General features: G+C 38.5%; 2 protein-coding genes across 2 annotated transcripts; both read left to right on the top strand.

Moving 5' to 3' along the window:
- The first annotated feature begins 1001 nt into the window (after window positions 1-1001).
- On the top strand, window positions 1002-7148 carry LOC148126319 (leukocyte elastase inhibitor-like). Its single transcript, XM_087930767.1, has 6 exons — window positions 1002-1059; window positions 3721-3900; window positions 5017-5151; window positions 5275-5392; window positions 6260-6402; window positions 6929-7148. The coding sequence occupies exons 2-6, from the start codon at window positions 3727-3729 to the stop codon at window positions 7112-7114; spliced, it is 756 nt and encodes a 251-aa protein (XP_087786893.1). The 5' UTR covers window positions 1002-1059; window positions 3721-3726; the 3' UTR covers window positions 7115-7148.
- A 4482-nt stretch (window positions 7149-11630) lies between these two features.
- LOC113454522 (leukocyte elastase inhibitor-like) lies at window positions 11631-21703 on the top strand. The gene is given in 9 exon segments (XM_087930765.1): window positions 11631-11703; window positions 14323-14502; window positions 16229-16342; window positions 16683-16817; window positions 16941-17058; window positions 17633-17775; window positions 18302-18469; window positions 21244-21431; window positions 21433-21703. Coding segments are annotated over 8 exon segments (1254 nt in total). The 5' UTR covers window positions 11631-11703; window positions 14323-14328; the 3' UTR covers window positions 21647-21703.
- Window positions 21704-25763: the final 4060 nt, after the last annotated feature.

Genomic DNA, 25763 nt, shown 5'->3' with positions numbered 1-25763 from the left:
TTGTGCCATGCCCTGGATCATGACTACTTATGACCCAGTTTCAAAGTGCCGATGTTGAAATTTGGTTAAACATTTGATGGATGCAAGCAAAAATAAAACAACAAAATCTTCATATGTAGAAGTATGTTCTTTTCTCAATTTATCTGCAACACTCTATGAAAAGTTCCTTTTGGTTGATAGATGAAGCCAGGGGTGGGATTCTACCAGTTTACACCTATTCGCTAGAACCGGTTGTTAACATTCTAAGCAGTTCAGAGAACAGGTTGTTAGAAGAAATTACTGGCCTAATCCTGTAAGGAAGGCAGGAAGGTAACATTCTGGTGTTGCTTACAGAAAATGCCTCTCTGTTAACCCTTATTACGTTCTTGGCAGGATTAACTTCCTGTCTCAGGAGCTTCTCTGGAGTTTTTTTCCCCTCCTTTGCTGGTACTTTGCTTGTGTGAAGTGACCATTGAAAAAAGTGACTTATGACTGTTTTTCACACTTACAACTGTTGCAGCATCCCCACAGTCACAAGAGGCCAGGCGAGGAGATGCATGCCTTGATGTGAGTGATGTTGAGTTGGCCATGCCCAGCCAATAACATGACCACCAAGCCATGTCCATCCAGTCACATTACCACCAAGCCACGCTCACCAACTAATAAGCCACACCCAGAGAACCGATTGTTAAAAAATTTGAATCCTACCCCTGAATGAAGCTTTATATCTGTACATAAATACAGGTTTAATATTTGAGGATTGACCCTCTCATACTCTTTTCTCCATTTCACAGCAAGATACTCATACCTGCGGTGTTAGTGATTCATTCTATAACTATTCAACTACAGTCAGCTATTTCTATTGTTATTATATCATTCTTGCATTCTTGTTTAAGTCCTATTCTTGGTACGCTCCAGATATTTCATAGAGACAGGTCATTGGTAAAAATATATTACATCACATTAATGTTGAGAAACTACTTTCTATGGGAGTGGTAAAAAGTCCTATATAATCGGTATGATTTTCCCATGAGCTTATAGTGAAGAGACTGCCTGCTATATTTGTTGGTTTTTAAAAAGGTATGTAAAATTTCAGATTGTCAATTTTGTTTTTGTTGTTCTAGTTATACCAATATACTATGGGTAGTTTATATAATGGTGATGACAACAACAAAAGATATGCTTTATAGATGCACTGATAACAATGACTCCAAATTAAGCCCGTGTATGTTTCTTTAGAAATCTAAACTGGATCAATTGGACCCATATATTAGGCTGCTATGAAAATCACATCACAAATTGTGCTGTTTTAACTGGAGTTTAATATAGTTATTATTGTTATTATTTTAAGTTTATAGGCTGCCCCTCTTCCTGACAAGGTGACTCTGGATGGCTTATAGACCATAAAAAGATAAATAAAATAGCAAGTAAAAATTTAAAACTATGCAAATCAAAACTTTAAAAATGTTTTTTAAAAAACCCTAGGAACCAAGAGATAGACGGTATAATGATAAGGATTTCTGACCCCATCAACCATCTTCAGCAGTGAGTGCCCTCCCTTCAGGGCTTCAACCCAGCCAGCAAAACCAGGTTTTAATGTCCTTCCAGAGGCCAAAAGGGTGGGACTAGTTCTCACCCCACGTCCAGTGGTAGAATGTTTCACCAGTTTCCGCCACAGCAGAAAAGGCTCTTCTCCTTGACTCTGCCCACTGAAATTCCTTAGCAAATCCTGTCTATAGCAGGCCTCTTTTGCTGACACGAATGGGCCTGGCTAGAGTTACTCAGCTGAGATGGCTTTTCCTTCACAGTTAGTTTATGAAGGACTGTGTTTAGAGCTGACTTAAAGATAGTTTGTGAAAAGTTGGGAAGCGTATATAATAAGAATGTAGGTGGCATAGCAGGGTGGAACTAAACTATGAATTAGTGGAACTAATTAGTAAAGACTATGGAGCAGATGAAAGGCAAGATTGGACTTGACAACTTCTTGAGCATAGAGAGGTAAATCATAGCAGAAGGAACCAGCCAAAAGACAAAGAATGCCAATCCAGAAGCGCAATTCTCAGGTATCAGTGTCACAAAGAATGATCCATTGGAAACCTAGGGGCAAATTTCTATTGTCTCTATTGTAAGTTTTTGACAGTTTGAGAAATGTTATCATAATTATCATCAGTAGGCTGAAAGGGACAAACATTTAAATGTATATATGACTGGATATATAAATATTTTATTTTTTATTATTAAATTTGTATTTCACCAATATTGCTGTTTGAGATGACTTCAGGGGCTATGGTGTCAAGCTTCCTGGAAATTTTCTCTCCTTGTCTGTTAAGGGCTAACATGCAAGAGGAAATTTGATGGCCACTTCCCAATATTACATGATATGTATAGGGGAATAATAATGGACAGACAGTTAACTTTTGCTAGCATATAAAGAACAGAAACAGGTTTTTTGAAATAGGCCTTAGACCATTAATGTATGTCTCAAAGTTGGTATACCATTCAAGATGGGCATGGATGTGCAGCCCCTAAGACTCAAACACACTAACGGGGATTTTTCTATAGCTGTCTTCCTTATTCCCCTAACAATATAAGTGCAGAGAGTTGGAAAATGGTCTTGATGGAGATATGCAGTGGTGGGATTCAATTTTTTTTACTACTGGTTCTGTGGGGCATGGCTTGGTGGGCGTGGCAGGGGAAGGATTCTGTAAAATCTCCATTCCCTCCGCACTCCTGCGGGAAGGTTACTACAAAATCCCATTCCCTCCCCACCCCACTAACCTGCTTTCCAGCTCCATTCTCCTGTACAGGGCAATAAAAGAAGACCCAGCCAATCAGCTGGGACTCAGGAGGCAGACAATAGGTGGGGCGGGGCGAGTCAGAGGTGGTATGTGCTGGTTCTATGAACTATTCAAAATTTCCGCTACTGGTTCTCCAGAACTGGTCAGAACCTGCTGAATAATGCATCTGGAGATATGCAAGTGTTTTGCCAAGCTAGGACAGTGATCAGGTGGCCAGGCAATTGGTTCTTTGGGATCCAGAGACAATGAGCTCCAGTAAATAAACAGATTTTACACTTCATTATTAGCTAAAGCAAATAGAATGAAAAGGATATACCGGTATACCAAGGTGATACCCAAATCTTTAAAAGCTGCCAGGAGCACTTTAATAATGACAGCAGGGATACCCCAAGGATGCCAATTTCCACATATCTAGTGCTAGGTTTTGTGAAGAAGTTCCCAACAAACAACACCTCCAAAGTTTTTATCAAAACCCGGTACCATGATCTCATGGCCTCTTATGGTATGGAGACTGCATGACTTGACTGTGGTGGGAATTGAAAGTCTTGAGACTTTCTATCTGTCTGTCCATTCATCCATCCACCACCAGCATCTTATCTTTCCACAACCATTGAACTTGCAAGCTTTTCCCAAAGCTCATTCAGCCTCATTCACCCGTTTGCAAGTCAGAGGCTTCTCCAGCAATTAATGCAAAGAATAGTTCTTCAGTGGCAGAGTTTAAACAATGCCCACAAACCATACAGCTATGGAAATAAATTTGTGGACCAAATAGATATTTTCCGGAAATTTTGTTTTCCTGCCTATTTATCAGAAGTTTCCAGTGTTTCCTCATAGGGCTTGAGTGGTCTCTGGAGATCTTATATATAGATCTGAATGCATTTGTCTTTTTTATATATATACTATATAGATCTGAATGCATTTGTCTTTTTTATATATATACTAGGTTTAAATGGCAATGGAAACACTAAGTGCAGCAAACACAAGCTTTGCTGTTGATTTTTTCAAGCATTTGTGCAAGATTCAAACCAACACAAATGTACTGTTTTCACCATGGAGTATTTCATCAGTTATGGCCACTCTCTACTTTGGGGCTAAAGGCCACACTGCAGAGCAAATCGCAAAGGTAAGTTTTCACTTAATCATAACTGAAAGGTTATGACTGGTTTTGCTGTGTAATCTGTTCTCTCTCAAAGTGATCCTCTGCAAATTGTGTTTGGATGCCAATAACCATCATTTCCAGGCAGCATATTGATTGATAAGTCTAAGTTTATAGACCAAATACACCTAGAAACCACCAGATTCGGGGAGAGAGAGATAAGTAGGGTTCTTATTATTCATTGTATTTACATTCTGTAAAGTGGCTACAAACACTAAGGACTAAGAAGGACTAAGTTTTTGAATGAGAATATGGTTTTCCAGACAAGATGAAGCAAATCTAACTGGTCACAAGATGCTCTAAGTGGAGTTTCCAAGCAAGAAAGTTTAACATACCCTCATCTTTGCCTCATCTTTGAATGAGTGAATCAAGTCAAATCAAATCAATTAATATAGATTTAACATACCCTCACATTGCCTCATCTTTGAATGAGTGAATCAAGTCAAATCAAATCAATTAATATAGATTTTATCTGTTATTTATTATTTTATTCAAGAATTTTAAACTGGATATTCCTTGAGTGTTTTTATTTGTTCTGGTCTCTGGTCTTAGACTGTAATAATAAACTTGATTTGATTTGAATGAGTGGCTTATGCTCTCATTGTAGAGCGAATTATTACTTACCTTGCCTCCTGATTTCTGAAGTTTCACTGTAGCAACACTAACAGCATAATTAGATAAAGAAACCCAAATTTAAAACACTTTGGATAATTAATGTGTGAATAATGCCATAGAACAGGGGTCTCCAACCTTGGCAACTTTAAGATTTGTGGATTTCAACTCCCAGAATTCCTCAGCCAGCTTCGTTTCTGGGAGTTTTCACCAATTGAAATGAAACTATATCCAGTTACAATCTGCATATCTTTACTGCTTTACAGGTCCCAATATTTTCAAAGACAAACTGTACATTATAAGAACAATCACTAATTGCTCCAAGTGCTGTAACTGAAAACCATAAAATTAAAAGATCAAGTCACAAAGATTTACGAATAAATTTACAGTAGCATGCAGGATATAAATACCCTACAACTAAATGCCTCTCCCCTCCACTTCTCATTAATTTTGTTTTTTTTTTTCTTTTAGCCTTCCCCTGAAGTACAAAGTAACATCCATTCAAGATTCCAAGCCCTAAATCAAGAAATCAACAAATCCACCAAAAATGTTCTGCTAAGTAATGTCAATCAAATATATGGGGATAAATCAGTGTCTTTTCAAAGAGTGAGTGTCACCTTTGTTTTAGTACTGACAATGTATTAATAATTATATATTGTTAAAGTTTTGGCTTTGGGGCTAAAGATATTGCTGTTTAATAAACATATTAAACTTCATCTTACCTGTAAGGACTTCTCAGAATCAATGAAGAAATATTATAAAGTTGAGCCACGAACAGTAAACTTTCAAGAAACTGCAGACGATGCAAGAAAGGAGATCAATGCATGGGTTGAACAGCAGACAGCAGGTAAATTCCAAATATTTGGTCAGGCTTTTATAAAGAAGTTGGCTTTCCTTACTCTTTCCCCCACTATATTTTACAACATGCAAGCATTTGGTAGCTTGTAACTGAATACAGTATGTTTACAATGTAAAGAAGCAAGAAGCAAGCGTAAAGTGGAACTGGTATAAGAGCTGCATTAGGTTACAATTGCTTGGGGAATTGAACAGAGGGAATATACAAAAAGCTTCCTGCAGAATAAACACTGTGAGGAAGGATTTGATAATACTAACTTGCTTCCATCTTGAATGTCACTCAAAGGAGCTATTAGTTTTAAGTGTAAAGGTGTCACAGGAGAAAACTAAGTGAAGTTGTTTTAAAGCAGGATTTTAATCAGCAATAAGCGCTACAATTGGAACAATGAAAGTCTGTATGTAAAGAAGTAAGGTCATAAAAATATCATACAGATAAGCACAGCCATACTTAAAAGATAAAATTGGATTTCTTAAGTGATTATTGTTAGATCGGTGGATCGGGTCACATAAGAGGCGAGACACGATAGTGAACATTCAGCTCTTTATTGTAGCTTGGGAACAAGGACAGCAAAAGCTTGCAAGCCGCTTGGCTTTATACAGCCGGCCGGCGGCTCAGCGGCCAATGGCAGCGCTTTAAATCTCCCGCGATCGGCTCAGCCAATCGCGATAGATTCTTAGCGCTCCAATCACAGGAGTTCAGTAAGCCAATCACGTTGCGGTCCGGGTGGACCAATCGGAATGCAAGTCTACAAGAAGGCAAATACAGAACAATTATTTTAGCCTATATTTCCACCTTTACACTTTTGTCATGTAAATAAAGTTGCAGAAACATTATTTTTCTCATTCCTTCTGTGATAAGGTAAAATCCTCAGCCTGTTGAATGAGGGCTCCATAAGTCCCCTCACACGGTTCATCATGGTGAATGTACTGTACTTCAAAGGCAACTGGTCAAACACCTTTAAGAAAGAGGACACCACAGAACAACCTTTCAGGTTGAACAAGGTAAATCATCATGTAATTTTGTATGAAACAAAATAAGGCTTTGGAGATCACAGTAGTCACTGTCTTCTTCAATTGAATGATCAGTGAACTATTGCTATTCATCAGCTTAAAAGCATTAGGAGGCCTTGTGTGAGGTGTCAAGAGATGTAAGTCTGAAAGTAAGTGGAACCAAGATATATTGAGGCAATATTCCAAACATTGCCAAAGAACATTATGAGCCATGGTGGCACAGTGGTTAGAATGCAGTATTGCAGGCTTACTCTGCATTCCACTGCTGGGAGTTTGATCCTGATTTACTCAAGGTTGACTCAGCCCTCAGTGAAATGAGGGTCCAGATTGTTGCGGTTAATATGCTGACTCTGTAAATCACTGAGAGAGTCCTGAAAACCACTATGGAGTGGTATATAAGTTTAAATGCTATTGCTATTGCTAAAAGTTTTGGCCCCATTCACTCTGAAACCTATAAAGATGTTGGAGGTCAGCATGCAAATCCCACTCATAACAAAATCTCTCTCTCTCTTTTCAGAACACAAGTAGGCCAATAAAAATGATGTTCCAGCATGACAAATTTAACTGGAAATATACAGATGAATTACAGGCCCAGATTCTTGAACTCCAGTACATCGGTTATGACTTCAGCATGCTTATACTGCTTCCTGATGATATCAGTGATGACAGCACTGGCTTGGAAATGGTAAACTGCTCACATTAAAGGGAAAAAATGTTTTGAGATTTTTATCCCAGATGTTTACCGAGTTGTCTGTAATGCTTTCTAGTCTAGTCTAATGAAAAGAAGGACTAGGGCAGACATGATAGCAGTGTTCCAATATCTCAGGAAGAGGAAGAAGAGGAAATCAAGCTATTCTACAGCACACTTGAGGGCAGGACAAGAAGCAGTGGGTGAAAACTAATCAAGGAGAGAAGTAATTTAGAACTAAGGAGAAATTTCCTGACAGTTAGAACAATTAATCGGTAGACCAACTTGCCTCCAGAAGCCGTGAGTGCTACAATACTGGGAGTTTCAAAAAAGATGTTGGATAACCATTTGTCTGAAGTGGTGTAGGGTTTTCTGCCTAGGCAGAAATTGGACTAAAACAGGGGGCGCCAACCTTTGGGACCTCAGGGACTGACAAACTAATAATTTTAAATCCCAGGGGCTACTAACTGGTTCTGTGGGTGTGGCCTAATTTGTGGGTGTGGCTTGGTGGTGATGTGACTGGCTGGGCATGGCTTGTATGTAAATATTATAAATATTTATATAAATATTGATTTTTTTAATAAAAAAGAGCAACTTTTACCCCAAATCAGGCAAAACAGGCAGGCTGATTGAGTTGCTCACAGAATCACAGATTCATTCAGAGATCTTTCTATCTACCATCTACTCAGTCTGTCACATAAAATTTGCTTGAAGCAAATTCACAAAATTAACTCATAACACACCATGTATGTAAATATTGATTTTTTTATTTTAAAAAAGAGCAACTTTTACCCAAAATCAGACAAAGCAGGCAGGCAGATTGAGTTGCTCTCAGAATCATTCAGTGATCTATCTATCTGCCATCGGATAGCTCAGTCTCTCAAATTTGCTTGCCGTGACTCTACACTGAATAATAGAACCCTCCTAAGGGAGGTTCAGTTGTGCTTAAAAGCAGAGCCAAAGTCTAAAGGTTAGCTAGAAAGCAAGAAATCCAACCATTTCCTGCTTTCTAGTTAATCTAAATCTCCCAGCAGAGCAGAACAGATGATGGTTGGAAAATGGAAAAATAGCACTTTAAGCAGGCAAGTTTGCTGGATAAGGAGTGAGTGGGTGGGGAAGGTTTCTGTGGGCCATGTGGGTGGCGCAGCCTTGTGTTTCTACACAGCCTGGATTAATTGCTCTGGGGATGATGAAAGAATTCCATGAGCATAATCAGCTCCTGTAAAGAAAAACAATAATAGCTTTGAAGAAAATTGTCAACAATCATTATGTAAACACCACTAGAGAAAAGGAAGGGAGGAAGCCATTTCAGGTTGCCCCATCTTGATTGTTGATTCTGTTTTGTATGAAAGAAGAGAAAAAAACTCTAGTGAGCTTTGTGTTATTACAGTTTGTAACAATAGAGTAGAGTTTTAGTAGTCCTTGTGATGGCTATTTCCTGACTTGGACTATCTGATTTTTTCCCAGATGTTCACTCCATAAGTTAGGACTGGAGGCAGAGTTGGACAACCCAATGTTTATGTGTAAAGGGAGGCCAGAGAAATCAAAGTTTGAGGAGTGAGTTAGCAGAAAAACTGTCAACATTGTTGAAAGAAGGAGGGCTGTATACAAATTTCTCTCCTGAGAAATAGCTTCCTGCTGAAATCAAACCAGCTTCCCACAGGCTCTGTTGAAATATATTTTTTAAGTTTTGCAAAGCTTCTAATGTACAGGAACGCTTATTCATTTCTCCAAGTGGTAGGCATCTAACAGAAACAATATAGATCCTACTCCCTGTGGATTGATTGAATGTATCAGCGACATAGTGAGTGTGTTCGAAGAGCTAAAAGATAAGGTTTTGCCAAGAGGTTTCTGAAACAGCAAAACAAAATACAGATAGTCCTTGACCTATGATCACAACTGAGCCCAAAATTCTAGTTGCTAAGTGAGACAATTGTTAAGAGAATTTTTCCCCATTTTATGACCTTTTTTGCCACACGTTAAGTGAATCATTGAAGTTGTTAAGTCAGTAACACTGTTGTTAAGTGAATCTGGCTTCTCCATTGACTTTGCTTGTCATAAGGTTGCATAAGGTGATCACTTGACCTTAGAACACTGCAACCGTTATAAATATGAATCAATTGCCAAAGCCTGAATTGGTGACACCATGTTTTTTTTCTTTGGAAACCATACTATTATTTTATTGCAGTACAAACATTTATGCTTAATTTCATGTTTTTTGTTCACATGTCCACGGGGATGCTGCCGCAAGAAGAACGGTCATAAGTCGCTTTTTTCAGTTCTGTTGTAACTTGGAACGGTCATTAAACAAGCTGTTGCAAGTTGAGGACTATCTATAAAACTTTATCATAGCCAGAACTTTTAAATGTCTGTATGAATTGAAGGTTAGTAGAAATGTATTTTTTGGACTAAGCCAGGAGTCTACAAACTTGGCAACTTTAAGTCTTAAAGTTACCAAATTTGGAAATCCCTGGACTAAGTTATTCAAAGTGGAAGTCAGCTGCATGGGAGATGAAAAAGGTGTGGCTCAGCAGATCCAAACAAGCAGGTATGAAATGTATACTATGGAATGTGGATTTCCTACCTGCTAGTTTCTTAGTGACAAGAAAATATATACTGTCCTTGTGAAAATCTGGCTCATGTCACAACAAAGAAACAAACAGAGGTTTAATAGAAATGATATAAAAGGATTTTACACAGAGCTTCAATACTATAGTGCACACACGTGAAATTAAGCATAGATGTTTGTACTGCAATAAAATAATACTATGGTCTTAGGGTATCCAAAGAAAATTGGTGGTCACCAAGATTTTATCACAACGGGAAAATAATAGTTTTCCTTATAAAGCAAAGGGACAATATTGCTATTCTGACATTGAGTGCCCCCCTTTTTTTTAATGTTCAAACATGTTATGAAGTATTTTCAGATGCTTTTAGAGCACATCTCATTGTTATTATTACTATTGGTATTAAATACAGGATTTTCGTATTTGAGAAAAACTGTCATGCCCCTGTTGGAATCTGATTCCAAGGGAGAGGTGGAACAGCTGATAGGGAGTGGGGTGTGGCTTTGGTGGCTGTGGAGGAAACTGGGGAAGGGCACAGTACAGCTGGGCATTCAGAGGAAGACCCAGGCCCACCCCCTCTTCATCCTAGGGTTTAAGAGGGAGGAGGTGGCCCTCATCCCCTTCATTGGCTGCAGCTGCGAAAACTGTTTAAAAAGGCAAACTACACATAGCAAAGTTGCTTAAAGTATGAATTATTTTGGTTTGTCAAGTCTTATCTGAGTTCTGGCGTCCTCCCAACTTTGTGTGATTCATTATCTTTTGAAAGTCTTCAATTCCTTATCCTGCCCTGTCTCATTAATTGTTGCAGTGTGGTTTGTGTTGGTTTTATATTTATAATTTATATGAATTTTGGTTTTGGATGGAATTTCTTCCCTTTAAAAACTGTTCTTGGGAGAGTTTTTTCTCCAGCCGATGATAACTGGGCATTGGGGGCCAAGTTGGAGGTATTAAAGGGATTTTACCTACTTTTGTGACTTTGCTGCATTTGTGCCATGCCCTGGGTCATCACTACTTATGACCCAGTTTCAAAGTGCCGATGTCGAAATTTGGTTAAACATTTGATGGATGCAAGCAAAAATAAAACAACAAAATCTTCATATGTAGAAGTATGTTCAATTTATCTGCAACACTCTATGAAAAGTTCCTTTTGGTTGATAGATGAAGCCAGGGGTGGGATTCTACCAGTTTACACCTATTCGCTAGAACCGGTTGTTAACATTCTAAGCAGTTCAGAGAGCAGGTTGTTAGAAGAAATTACTGGCCTAATCCTGTAAGGAAGGCAGAAAGGTAACATTCTGGTGTTGCTTACAGAAAATGCCTCTCTGTTAACCCTTATTACGTTCTTGGCAGGATTAACTTCCTGTCTCAGGAGCTTCTCTGGAGTTTTTTTCCCCTCCTTTGCTGGTACTTTGCTTGTGTGAAGTGACCATTGAAAAAAGTGACTTATGATTGTTTTTCACACTTACTACTGTTGCAGCATCCCCACAGTCACAAGAGGCCAGGCGAGGAGATGCATGCCTTGATGTGAGTGATGTTGAGTTGGCCATGCCCAGCCAATAACATGACCACCAAGCCATGTCCATCCAGTCACATTACCACCAAGCCACGCTCACCAACTAATAAGCCACACCCAGAGAACCGATTGTTAAAAAATTTGAATCCTACCCCTGAATGAAGCTTTATATCTGTGCATAAATAAAGGTTTAATATTTGAGGATTGACCCTCTCATACTCTTTTCTCCATTTCACAGCAAGATACTCATACCTGTGGTGTTAGTGATTCATTCTATAACTATTCAACTACAGTCAGCTATTTCTATTGTTATTATATCATTCTTGCATTCTTGTTTAAGTCCTATTCTTGGTACGCTCCAGATATTTCATAGAGACAGGTCATTGGTAAAAATATATTACATCACATTAATGTTGAGAAACTACTTTCTATGGGAGTGGTAAAAAGTCCTATATAATTGGTATGATTTTCCCATGAGCTTATAATGAAGAGACTGCCTGCTATATTTGTTGGTTTTTAAAAAGGTATGTAAAATTTCAGATTGTCAATTTTGCTTTTGTTGTTCTAGTTATACCAATATACTATGGGTAGTTTATATAATGGTGATGACAACAACAAAAGATATGCTTTATAGATGCACTGATAACAATGACTCCAAATTAAGCCTGTGTTTGTTTCTTTAGAAATCTAAACTGATCAATTGGACCCATATATTAGGCTGCTATGAAAATCACATCACAAATTGTGCTGTTTTAACTGGAGTTTAATATAGTTATTATTGTTATTATTTTAAGTTTATAGGCTGCCCCTCTTCCTGACAAGGTGACTCTGGATGGCTTATAGACCATAAAAAGATAAATAAAATAGCAAGTAAAAATTTAAAACTATGCAAATCAAAACTTGAAAAATGTTTAAAAAAAAAACCCAGGAACCAAGAGATAGACAGTATAATGATAAGGATTTCTGACCCCATCAACCATCTTCAGCAGTGAGTGCCCTCCCTTCAGGGCTTCAACCCAGCCAGCAAAACCAGGTTTTAATGTCCTTCCAGAGGCCAAAAGGGTGGGACTAGTTCTCACCCCACGTCCAGTGGTAGAATGTTTCACCAGTTTCCGCCACAGCAGAAAAGGCTCTTCTCCTTGACTCTGCCCACTGAAATTCCTTAGCAAATCCTGTCTATAGCAGGCCTCTTTTGCTGACACGAATGGGCCTGGCTAGAGTTACTCAGCTGAGATGGCTTTTCCTTCACAGTTAGTTTATGAAGGACTGTGTTTAGAGCTGACTTAAAGATAGTTTGTGAAAAGTTGGGAAGAGTATATATCAAGAATGTAGGTGGCATAGCAGGGTGGAACTAAACTATGAATTAGTGGAACTAATTAGTAAAGTCTATGGAGCAGATGAAAGGCAAGATTGGACTTGACAACTTCTTGAGCATAGAGAGGTAAATCATAGCAGAAGGAACCAGCCAAAAGACAAAGAATGCCAATCCAGAAGCGCAATTCTCAGGTATCAGTGTCACAAAGAATGATCCACTGGAAACCTAGGGGCAAGTTTCTATTGTCTCTATTGTAAGTATTTGACAGTTTGAGAAATGTTATCATAATTATCATCAGTAGGCTGAAAGGGACAAACATTTAAATGTATATGTGACTGGATATATAAATATTTTATTTTTTATTATTAAATTTGTATTTCACCAATATTGCTGTTTGAGATGACTTCAGGGGCTATGGTGTCAAGCTTCCTGGAAATTTTCTCTCCTTGTCTGTTAAGGGCTAACATGCAAGAGGAAATTTGATGGCCACTTCCCAATATTACATGATATGTATAGGGGAATAATAATGGACAGACAGTTAACTTTTGCTAGCATATAAAGAACAGAAACAGGTTTTTTGAAATAGGCCTTAGACCATTAATGTATGTCTCAAAGTTGGTATACCATTCAAGATGGGCATGGATGTGCAGTCCCTAAGACTCAAACACACTAACGGGGATTTTTCTATAGCTGTCTTCCCTATTCCCCTAACAATATAAGTGCAGAGAGTTGGAAAATGGTCTTGATGGAGATATACAGTGGTGGGATTCAAATTTTTTTACTACTGGTTCTGTGGGTATGGCTTGGTGGGCATGGCAGGGGAAGGATACTGTAAAATCTCCATTCCCTCCGCACTCCTGCGGGAAGGTTACTACAAAATCCCATTCCCTCCCCACCCCACTAACCTGCTTTCCAGCTCCATTCTCCTGTACAGGGCAATAAAAGAAGACCCAGCCAATCAGCTGGGACTCAGGAGGCAGACAATAGGTGGGGGCGGGGCGAGTCAGAGGTGGTATGTGCTGGTTCTATGAACTATTCAAAATTTCCGCTACTGGTTCTCCAGAACTGGTCAGAACCTGCTGAATAATGCATCTGGAGATATGCAAGTGTTTTGCCAAGCTAGGGCAGTGATCAGGTGGCCAGGCAATTGGTTCTTTGGGATCCAGAGACAATGAGCTCCAGTAAATAAACAGATTTTACACTTCATTATTAGCTAAAGCAAATAGAATGAAAAGGATATACCGGTATACCAAGGTGATACCCAAATCTTTAAAAGCTGTCAGGAGCACTTTAATAATGACAGCAGGGATACCCCAAGGGATGCCAATTTCCACATATCTAGTGCTAGGTTTTGTGAAGAAGTTCCCAACAAACAACACCTCCAAAGTTTTTATCAAAACCCGGTACCATGATCTCATGGCCTCTTATGGTATGGAGACTGCATGACTTGACCGTGGTGGGAATTGAAAGTCTTGAGACTTTCTATCTGTCTGTCCATTCATCCATCCACCACTAGCATCTTATATTTCCACAACCATTGAACTTGCAAGCTTTTCCCAAAGCTCATTCAGCCTCATTTACCCGTTTGCAAGTCAGAGGCTTCTCCAGCAATTAATGCAAAGAATAGTTCTTCAGTGGCAGAGTTTAAACAATGCCCACAAACCATACAGCTATGGAAATAAATTTGTGGACCAAATAGATATTTTCCGGAAATTTTGTTTTCCTGCCTATTTATCAGAAGTTTCCAGTGTTTCCTCCTAGGGCTTGAGTGGTCTCTGGAGATCTTATATATAGATCTGAATGCATTTGTCTTTTTTATATATACTAGGTTTAAATGGCAATGGAAACACTAAGTGCAGCAAACACAAGCTTTGCTGTTGATTTTTTCAAGCATTTGTGCAAGACTCAAACCAACACAAATGTACTGTTTTCACCATGGAGTATTTCATCAGTTATGGCTGCTCTCTACTTTGGGGCTAAAGGCCACACTGCAGAGCAAATCGCAAAGGTAAGTTTTGACTTAATCATAACTGAAAGGTTTGAAAAGAAGACTGGTTTTGCTGTGTAATCTGTTCTCTCTCAAAGTGATCCTCTGCAAATTGTGTTTGGATGCCAATAACCATCATTTCCAGGCAGCATATTGATTGATAAGTCTAAGTTTATAGACCAAATACACCTAGAAACCACCAGATTCGGGGAGAGAGAGATATGTAGGGTTCTTATTATTCATTGTATTTACATTCTGTAAAGTGGCTACAAACACTAAGGACTAAGAAGGACTAAGTTTTTGAATGAGAATATGGTTTTCCAGACAAGATGAAGCAAATCTAACTGGTCACAAGATGCTCTAAGTGGAGTTTCCAAGCAAGGAAGTTTAACATACCCTCATCTTTGCTTCATCTTTGAATGAGTGAATCAAGTCAAATCAAATCAATTAATATAGATTTAACATACCCTCATGTTGCCTCATCTTTGAATGAGTGAATCAAGTCAAATCAAATCAATTAATATAGATTTTATCTGTTATTTATTATTTTATTCAAGAATTTTAAACTGGATATTCCTTGAGTGTTTTTATTTGTTCTGGTCTCTGGTCTTAGACTGTAATAATAAACTTGATTTGATTTGAATGAGTGGTTTATGCTCTCATTGTAGAGCGAATTATTACTTGCCTTGCCTCCTGATTTCTGAAGTTTCACTGTAGCAACACTAACAGCATAATTAGATAAAGAAACCCAAATTTAAAACACTTTGGATAATGAATGTGTGAATAATGCCACAGAACAGGGGTCTCCAACCTTGGCAACTTTAAGATTTGTGGACTTCAACTCCCAGAATTCCTCAGCCAGCTTCGTTTCTGGGAGTTTAAGTCCACAGGTCTTAAAGTTGCCAAGGTTGGAGATCCCTACCATAGAATGTCTTCAGAGGTAAGCAGCTTTGACTTCTTGAAAGATCACTCAAGTTTGATCATTCAAATGTATAAGTGTGGAGGTATGGATTCATCATCAAAATGCTATAGGATGAGCCTTCTCCCCTATATTTCTACTGTGCTATCACAAAAAGTTGTAATGCCTGAGGCAACAGTAAAAAACAGAAGGGTCATTTCACTAGACTGAAGGTTTAATATCTCCATATGGGAGAAGGGAGGGAGGGAGGGAGAGAGGAAGGAAAGAAGGAAGGAAGAAGAGTTCAGATGAGGCAGATAACTGTCATCCAGGTCTTTAGTGATCTGTTCTTTTGCGCCAATTTCATCCAAGAGTAAATTTTTCTGCCTGGCATGTTTTACAAAACTGAGTCATACGTGGGTGATGAAACTGTCCTATCTATAGCAGCAGCCCCCAATCTTTTGGTACCAGTTCTGTGGAGAGAGGTTTTTCCATGGTCCGGAAGGGCCTTTTGCATGCTGTCTGCATCTGGCAGATATGGCTTCTCTTGTTTGAGGGCCCGGTTTCTGGCATGTCACGGCCCAATGCTGGTCCATGGACTGGGAGTTGGGGACCCCTGGTCTATAGCAATAATCACTGAAATCTTTTGGACTCCAATCTTGGTATGAATTGCATTTCCTCTTTCTAATATAGCAAGGATGACAAAAGACATATCCAAGTTAATGAATATGACCTAATATGACCATTGTTTTAAACTGCTTCCTGGTCTACAAGTAGTGAATGTGAGAATGTGTAAATGTATACAGTTAATATAATGGTGCTATGTGTTTATAATGTCTTTCATTGTAGGTGTTTCATTTTAATAAAGCTGGAAGAACTGAGATTGCCTATCCTCTGAGGCACCCACGAGTATATTCCAAAATGGAGGAGCTTTTGAAAAACCCATGCATCTCCCTTACAAAGGTGATTTCTTAAAAATAATTCCCGACTGAATTTCGAATTAAATGAACGTTTATTTAAGGCCAGGCTGAAAATATGTCATCACCAATTGAAATGAAACTATATCCAGTTACAATCTGCATATCTTTACTGCTTAACAGGTCCCAATATTTTCAAAGACAAACTGTACATTATAAGAACAATCACTAACTGGTCCAAGTGCTGTAACTGAAAACCATACAATTAAAAGATCAAGTCACAAAGATTTACAAATAAATTTACAGTAGCATGCAGGATATAAATACCCTACAACTAAATGCCTCTCCCCTCCACTTCTCATTAATTTTGTTTTTTTTTCTTTTAGCCTTCCCCTGAAATACAAAGTAACATCCATTCAAGATTCCAAGCCCTAAATCAAGAAATCAACAAATCCACCAAAAATGTTCTGCTAAGTAATGTCAATCAAATATATGGGGATAAATCAGTGTCTTTTCAAAGAGTGAGTGTCACCTTTGTTTTAGTACTGACAATGTATTAATAATTATATATTGTTAAAGTTTTGGCTTTGGGGCTAAAGATATTGCTGTTTAATAAACATATTAAACTTCATTTTACCTGTAAGGACTTCTCAGAATCAATGAAGAAATATTATAAAGTTGAGCCACAAACAGTAAACTTTCAAGAAACTGCAGACGATGCAAGAAAGGAGATCAATGCATGGGTTGAACAGCAGACAGCAGGTAAATTCCAAATATTTGGTCAGGCTTTTATAAAGAAGTTGGCTTTCCTTACTCTTTCCCCCACTATATTTTACAACATGCAAGCATTTGGTAGCTTGTAACTGAATACAGTATGTTTACAATGTAAAGAAGCAAGAAGCAAGCATAAAGTGGAACTGGTATAAGAGCTGCATTAGGTTACAATTGCTTGGGGAATTGGACAGAGGGAATATACAAAATGCTTCCTGCAGAATAAACACTGTGAGGAAGGATTTGATAATACTAACTTGCTTCCATCTTGAATGTCACTCAAAGGAGCTACTAGTTTTAAGTGTAAAGGTGTCACAGGAGAAAACTAAGTGAAGTTGTTTTAAAGCAGGATTTTAATCAGCAATAAGCTCTACAATTGGAACAATGAAAGTCTGTATGTAAAGAAGTACGGTCATAAAAATATCATGCAGATAAGCACAGCCATACTTAAAAGATAAAATTGGATTTCTTAAGTGATTATTTTAGCCTATATTTCCACCTTTACACTTTTGTCATGTAAATAAAGTTGCAGAAACATTATTTTTCTCATTCCTTCTGTGATAAGGTAAAATCCTCAGCCTGTTGAATGAGGGCTCCATAAACCCCCTCACACGGTTGATCATGGTGAATGTACTGTACTTCAAAGGCAACTGGTCAAACACCTTTAAGAAAGAGGACACCACAGAACAACCTTTCAGGTTGAATAAGGTAAATCATTATGTAATTTTGTATGAAACAAAATAAGGCTTTGGAGATCACAGTAGTCACTATCTTCTTCAACTGAATGATCCGTGAACTATTGCTATTCATCAGCTTAAAAGCATTAGGAGGCCTTGTGTGAGGTGTCAAGAGATGTAAGTCTGAAAGTAAGTGGAACCAAGATATATTTAGGCAATATTCCAAACATTGCCAAAGAACACTATGAGCCATGGTGGCACAGTGGTTAGAATGCAGTATTGCAGGCTAACTCTGCATTCCACTGCTGGGAGTTTGATCCTGATTGACTCAAGGTTGACTCAGCCGTCAGTGAAATGAGGGTCCAGATTGTTGCGGGCAATATGCTGACTCTGTAAATCACTGAGAGAGTCCTGAAAACCACTATGGAGTGGTATATAAGTTTAAATGCTATTGCTATTGCTAAAAGTTTTGGCCCCATTCACTCTGAAACCTATAAAGATGTTGGAGGTCAGCATGCAAATCCCACTCGTAACAAAATATCTCTCTCTCTTTTCAGAACACAAGTAGGCCAATAAAAATGATGTTCCAGCATGACAAATTTAACTGGAAATATATAGATGAATTACAGGCCCAGATTCTTGAACTCCAGTACATCGGTAATGACTTCAGCATGCTTATACTGCTTCCTGATGATATCAGTGATGACAGCACTGGCTTGGAAATGGTAAACTGCTCACATTAAAGGGAAAAAATGTTTTGAGATTTTTATCCCAGATGTTTACCGAGTTGTCTGTAATGCTTTCTAGTCTAGTCTAATGAAAAGAAGGACTAGGGCAGACATGATAGCAGTGTTCCAATATCTCAGGAAGAGGAAGAAGAGGAAATCAAGCTATTCTACAGCACACTTGAGGGCAGGACAAGAAGCAGTGGGTGAAAACTAATCAAGGAGAGAAGTAATTTAGAACTAAGGAGAAATTTCCTGACAGTTAGAACAATTAATCGGTGGACCAACTTGCCTCCAGAAGTTGTGAGTGCTACAACACTGGGAGTTTTTAAAAAGATGTTGGATAACCATTTGTCTGAAGTGGTGTAGGGTTTTCTGCCTAGGCAGGAGTTGGACTAGAACAGGGGGCGCCAACCTTTGGGACCTCAGGGACTGTCAAACTAATAATTTTAAATCCCAGGGGCTACTAACTGGTTCTGTGGGTGTGGCCTAATTTGTGGGTGTGGCTTGGTGGTGATGTGACTGGCTGGGCATGGCTTGTATGTAAATATTATAAATATTGATATAAATATTTAATAAATATTGATTTTTTTAATAAAAAAGAGCAACTTTTACCCCAAATCAGGCAAAACAGGCAGGCTGATTGAGTTGCTCACAGAATCACAGATTCATTCAGAGATCTTTCTATCTACCATCTACTCAGTCTGTCACATAAAATTTGCTTGAAGCAAATTCACAAAATTAACTCATAACACACCATGTATGTAAATATTGAATTTTTTATTTTAAAAAAGAGCAACTTTAACCCAAAATCAGGCAAAGCAGGCAGGCAGATTGAGTTGCTCTCAGAATCATTCAGTGATCTATATATCTGCCATCGGATAGCTCAGTCTCTCAAATTTGCTTGCCGTGACTCTACACTGAATAATAGAACCCTCCTAAGGGAGGTTCAGTTGTGCTTAAAAGCAGAGCCAAAGTCTAAAGGTTAGCTAGAAAGCAAGAAATCCAACCATTTCCTGCTTTCTAGTTAATCTAAATCTCCCAGCAGAGCAGAACAGATGATGGTTGGAAAATGGAAAAATAGCACTTTAAGCAGGCAAGTTTGCTGGATAAGGAGTGAGTGGGTGGGGAAGGTTTCTGTGGGCCATGTGGGTGGCGCAGCCTTGTGTTTCTACACAGCCTGGATTAATTGCTCTGGGGATGAGATTTCTCTGTGGCCCATCAAAATTTTCTCATGGCCCATCGGTTGGCGACCACTGGTTTACACTATACAGCTTTTATAAGTGAGATACTTGTTACAAGATAACACATACATACATACATATATACATATTGCATAGGTCCTGCTAACACTGGTTTGCTACTTGCTGGATGGAAAATACGCTAGTGATTTCTTTGGGAAAAGAATTTGTGATTAATTTCCATCCTCATCATTTGATTATTTGACTAATACCACATTCACACGCATGCTGCCAATCCTTTTCTAAGTGCACAAATTTCAAAAAAACCATTAGAAATCATGAATGGATGAATTCAATACAGCCAAAGGGAAACCAATAAGTATTATATATCCAGTTAACAGAATAAAATGTACTAGAACAGGGCTGTCAAACTCCTGGCCACATCCATGCTCGGTTTAGTGAAGGGGGGAAAGTCCCGATACATCACGTGACAGCGCTGTGACGATGTGAGTTTGGCACTCTTGTAGTAGAAGAACCAGCAATGTAAAAGTAATGAGACATAGTATGATATTAGCAATGTGAGAGATGGATTATCACTTTTGCTGGTTACATTACTGCTGCCATATTCACCATCCCACAAAAGTTTTCTCTCTTCTAGGCGGTAGCAGGCATTCTGTCCCATGTAAAAGGAATGAGCTGGTATTCACTGAGATGACTGGGAAATTTTGCATAATCCCCTAAAAATTCACAATATAGCAGGGCACACTTTATTAGTAGTAATAAAAAAATGAATTATTACCTAGTAGTGAAACTGCAGAATAACTAGATTCCTTATAATGTCTGAGCCAATGGCTTAGCCTTAGTCTGTCACTTTGACAGCATTTTCAAAAGACAAAAACTGCCTCCATTTGAACTGAAGAATTTTAGCATAGTTGCAGTGCTGTATTTTAGAAATAGATTCCGCCATATTTGAAACAAACTTCACTCAATCGAGATAGATTCCAGCTCATCTCCTACAAAGTAAAATTTTTATGCGTAACACTGTATGTCTTTGGTTTTTATCACACAGAGTTTCTTCAAGAAAAAACATAGGTTCAAGGAGGAAGTTCAGATAATTTTATTCTTAATTTAAGTAGGCTACAATTGAAATACCACTTATTTGTATTTATGATATTCTGAAACAACCCCCTTGTTTAATGACAGTTTGTGCCTTCAAATAATCTTAGAAAACTAGTAAACTGGTCAACATGCTCTTCTTGAACTATATATTGAAGTTACGGCTAAAATTCAATGGTTTGTAGCCTTCATTAGTCTTGTTCATTTGATTTGTAAGTAAGCCGGATATTTATAAATCACGTTTCATTTTTTAAAGCCCCATTTTTTTTCTGCTGGCACAATGACTTTGCTGAAATTGTTTGAAAAACTTGAATTTTACACTAAATACTAACAGGATTTATTCCACACACTTTAAGGGATTTTTACATCAGCATCAACAGAAAGCTTTCACCATTTAGCATGCAAATGCAGAATGAGGTTTTTCCAAAGTGATAACTACCTGGTTTTCTTTGTGTATCTTTCTCAAAATCATTCTAGTTGGAAAACAAGTTAACTTATGAAGCCTTCTCCAAGTGGACTAGCCCCAAAGAAATGGAAGAAGTTGAAGCAAATGTCCACCTTCCTAAGATGCAATTAAATATCCACTATGAACTGAAACCATTGCTGACCAACATGGGAATAACAGATGCCTTCAACGCAGAAATGGCTGATTTCACTGGGGTATCTGCAGAAAGCAGAAAGTGTATCCCAGATTTTTCATAAGTGCTTTGTTGACATCAATGAAGAAGGAACAGAAGCTGCTACTTCAACTGCTGGTACCATAGATGGCCGAAGTGACCAAGGTGCAATTTTATTTGCAGGTGATCATCTGTTCCTTTTTTTCATCCGGCACAACAAAAGTAAAAACATCCTCTTTGGGGGCAGGTTCTGCTCCCCCTGAAAGATTTCAACACAATGTTAGCAAATAAAAAGGAAGTTACAGAAGCCATGAGCAAAACCCAGGCTATATGTTGTCAATGATGTTTAAATACAATAGATTCTTTTCATTTTCCGGTATCTTTAGAAACTGTAGCATATGTTTTTTTTACTGATATTTCAGAAAAAAGTCAAGTCACATCAGAGGTGGTATTCAGCAGGTTCTGACCAGTTCTGAAGAGCCAGTAGTGGAAATTTTGACTAGTACAGAGAACCAGCAAATACCACCTCTGACTCGCCCGGCCCCCATCTATTCTCTGCCTCCCGAGTCCCAGCTGATCGGCTGGGTCTTCTTTTGTTGCTGGAAAGCAGGTTAGTGGGGTGGGGAGGGAATGGGACTTCCCTTGCCATGCCCACCAAGCCACACCCACAGAACTGATGGTAAAAACATTTTGAATCCCACCACTGAGTCGTATGTCCTGCTCCTTGCTAAGGAAACATAAAAAACCGCCAGGAACAGTTTGTTTTTATTATGTCATTCTGAAAACAGATTTTTAATGTGAGTTAAACAAATGATCTAATTGGATGCATTTCCTCTAATGGACTTTTTTGTAGAGATGTATGGAAATATGATGAGAAAAATAATAAAATTAATTTCCCACAATCCAGCATACAAAAAAAGAATTGTCTTTCATAGCCACTAAAATGCAAACAACAGCTTGCAATCTGTCAGCTGAATACAGATGGGTGTATTGTGATAGTTCATTTAGTGACCATTCAAAGTTACGATACTGGTGACTTACGACTCCCTCCCACCCCCACACACACTTACAACGTTGCAGCATCTACATGGTCATGGGATTCAGATGCTTGGCAACTGACTCATATTTATGACGCATGCCGTGTCCCGGAGTCACTTGATCCCCTTTTGCGACCTCCTGTGAAGCAAAGACAATGGGGAAGCCAGGTTCACTTAACAACTGTGTGACTAACTTAACAACTGCAGTGATTTACTTAACAATTGTGGCAAGAAAGGTTGTAAAAGGGGGAAAACTCACATAACAAAAAGTTTGGCAACAGAAAGGGACAAAGAGAAGGACAGGAAATGTGTGTATCCTCGGTTGTTGGATTGGGCAACAATCCCTCCTATCTTCCAAGTGGTTTTAATTAGCTGCTTGAATTATTTGCAAACTGCAGGTTGGTAAAATCAAAAGGAAAAAAAAAAAAAGTCCAGGCTGAATGAGCTTTGGGAAAAGCTCGCAAGTTCAATGGTTGCGGAAAGATAAGATGCTAGTGGTATATGGATGAATGGACAGATACTGTAGATAAGTCTAATTAAACAGTAGAACAAGGCAAACAGAGAAAAGGAACAGAAAAGAAAGGAAAAACAGAAAACAAAAAGTAACTTTTATTCTTTCCATTTAGAGTCCTAAATAAAAATTATTTGGAAAAAAACCTGAGCAAATTTCAAAATTTTAAAGCACGCCCTCACAATGATTGGCGGGGTGGGGGAGCAATCATTTCTCATTCTGTGTCATCATTGTCCTTGGACGCCATATTGTTTACCAGTTCCTGAATGTCAGCCTCACTAGGTAGACCAGGCCAAGAAATCAAGGCTAAAATTACCTTTATTAAGATTGGCTATAATAATAGAATTTTGCAAGTCTGATTGTGATGTATCCCTTCCCCTTCTTATAGTTACTGGATTAAGAAGATGTTTGAGCCTCATGCAAATATTTTTCTGGAAATTCTGGACTTAAAGCACACTTTACCTCTTGTTTCCTTGGCCGCAGAGTTTGCTGTAGTGGCAAGTCAGAAGACCCTTGTTATTTTGAGTTTAGTGATGTATTTTGGCTTCTTCTACAAACTAGTAAAATTTGTAGAAGTTTAGAGTTCATTTTGAGCTAGTCTGCTTGGGTTTTTTAAAAAAACTCTTGTTTCCTGAATAATGGAAAGAGGCAGGGGTGGGAATCTTGATGAAGCTTCAAAGCTTTTCTTGTTGTGAAAATTTCAAGACTTTCAATTCCCACCACGGTCAAGTCATGCAGTCTCCATACCATAAGAGGCCATGAGATCATGGTACCAGGTTTTGATAAAAACTTTGGAGGTGTTGTTTGTTGGGAGCTTCTTCACAAAACCTAGCACTAGATATGTGGAAATTGGCATCCTTGGGGTATCCCTGCTGTCATTATTAAAGTGCTCCTGGCAGCTTTTAAAGATTTGGGTATCACCTTGGTATACCGGTATATCCTTTTCATTCTATTTGCTTTAGCTAATAATGAAGTGCAAAATCTGTTTATTTACTGGAGCTCATTCTCTCTGGATCCCAAAGAACCAATTGTCTAGCTACCTGATCACTGTCCTAGCTTGGCAAAACACTTGCATATCTCCAGAGGTGGCATTCAGTACGTTCTGACCAGTTCTGGAGGACTGGTAGCAGACATTTTGAGTAGTTCAGAGAACCGGTAAATACCACCTCTGACTGGCCCTGCCCCTATCTTTTCTCTGCTCCCAAGTCCCAGCTGATCAGCTGGGTCTTCTTTTGTTCTCCTGCACAGGAGAACAGAGCTGGAAAGCAGGTTAGTGGTGGCGGGGAGGGAATGGGATTTTGCAGTATCCTTTCCCTGCCAGGCCCACCAAGCTGCATATCTCCACTGCATATCTCCATCAAGACCATTTTCCAACTCTCTGCACTTATATTGTTAGGGGAATAGGGAAGACAGCTATAGAAAAAAAAACCCATTAGTAAGTTTGAGTCTTAGGGGCTGCACATCCATGCTCATCTTGAATGATATACCAACTTTGAGACACACATTAATGGTCTAAGGCCTATTTTCTATGTTGGGACATGAGCCAGATTTTCACAACGATAGTATGTATTTTCTTGTCACTAGGAAACTAGCAGGTGTAAAGTTCACATTCCATAGTGTACACTTCATACCTGCTTGTTTGGATCTGCTGAGCCACACCTTTTTCATCTCCCATGCAGCTGACTTCCATTTTGAATAACTTAGTCCAGGGATCTCGAAATCTGGCAACTTTAAGACTTGTGGACTTCAATTCCCAGAATTCAAGGAATTCTGAGATTTGAAGTCCACAAGTCTTAAAGTTGCCAAGTTTGTAGACTCCTGGCTTAGTCCAAAAAATGCATTTCTACTAACCTTCAATTCATACAGACAAGTTCTGGCTATGATAAAGATAGTACTCAAATTGCAACAGCTTGTTTAATGGCCGTTCCAAGTTACAACAGAACTGAAAAAAGCAACTTATGACCGTTTTTCTCATGGCAGCTTCCCTGTAGACATGTGAACAAAAAACATGAAATTAAGCATAAATGTTTGTACTGCTATAAAATAATAGTATGGTCTTAGGGTTTCCAAATAAAAAAAACATGGTGTCACCAATTCAGGCTTTGGCAATTGATTCATATTTATAACGGTTGCAGTGTTCCAAGGTCAAATGATCACCTTATGCAACCTTATGACAAGCAAAGTCAATGGAGAAGCCAGATTCACTTAACAACAGTGTTACTGACTTAACAACTTCAATGATTCACTTAACGTGTGGCAAAAAAGGTCATAAAATGGGGAAAAATTCTCTTAACAATTATCTCACTTAACAACTAGAATTTGGGGCTCAGTTGTGATCATAGGTCAAGGACTACCTGTATTTTGTTTTGTTTTGTTTTGAACGATAGTATAATAGACAGAGTTTCATAAGAGTTGCCTTTTGCTGATTCAGAAACCTCTTGGCAAAACCTTATCTTTTAGCTCTTCGAACACACTCACTATGTCGCTGATACATTCAATCAATCCACAGGGAGTAGGATCTATATTGTTTCTGTTAGATGCCTACCACTTGGAGAAATGAATAAGCGTTCCTGTACATTAGAAGCTTTGCAAAACTTAAAAAATATATTTCAACAGAGCCTGTGGGAAGCTGGTTTGATATCAGCAGGAAGCTATTTCTCAGGAGAGAAATTTGTATATAGCCCTCCTTCTTTCAACAATGCTGACAGTTTTTCTGCTAACTCACTCCTCAAACTTTGATTTCTCTGGCCTCCCTTTACACATAAACATTGAGTTGTCCAACTCTGCCTCCAGTCCTAACTTATGGAGTGAACATCTGGGAAAAAATCAGAT

Source organism: Pseudonaja textilis, chromosome 3 (assembly GCF_049901715.1).
Source record: "Pseudonaja textilis isolate UNSWEBS1 chromosome 3, rPseTex1.2, whole genome shotgun sequence".
NCBI classification, from domain to species: domain Eukaryota; kingdom Metazoa; phylum Chordata; class Lepidosauria; order Squamata; family Elapidae; genus Pseudonaja; species Pseudonaja textilis.
This window is presented reverse-complemented; position numbering and strand designations above follow the sequence as displayed.

Bases quoted from the DNA above. Each gene is read 5' to 3' on its own strand.
- LOC148126319 (XM_087930767.1), top strand. From the start codon at position 3,727: ATGGCAATGGAAACACTAAGTGCAGCAAACACAAGCTTTGCTGTTGAT. The intron at 5,393-6,259 runs GTAAATTCCAAA...TTCTGTGATAAG, and splicing joins GGTTGAACAGCAGACAGCAG to GTAAAATCCTCAGCCTGTTG. The intron at 6,403-6,928 runs GTAAATCATCAT...CTCTCTTTTCAG, and splicing joins AACCTTTCAGGTTGAACAAG to AACACAAGTAGGCCAATAAA.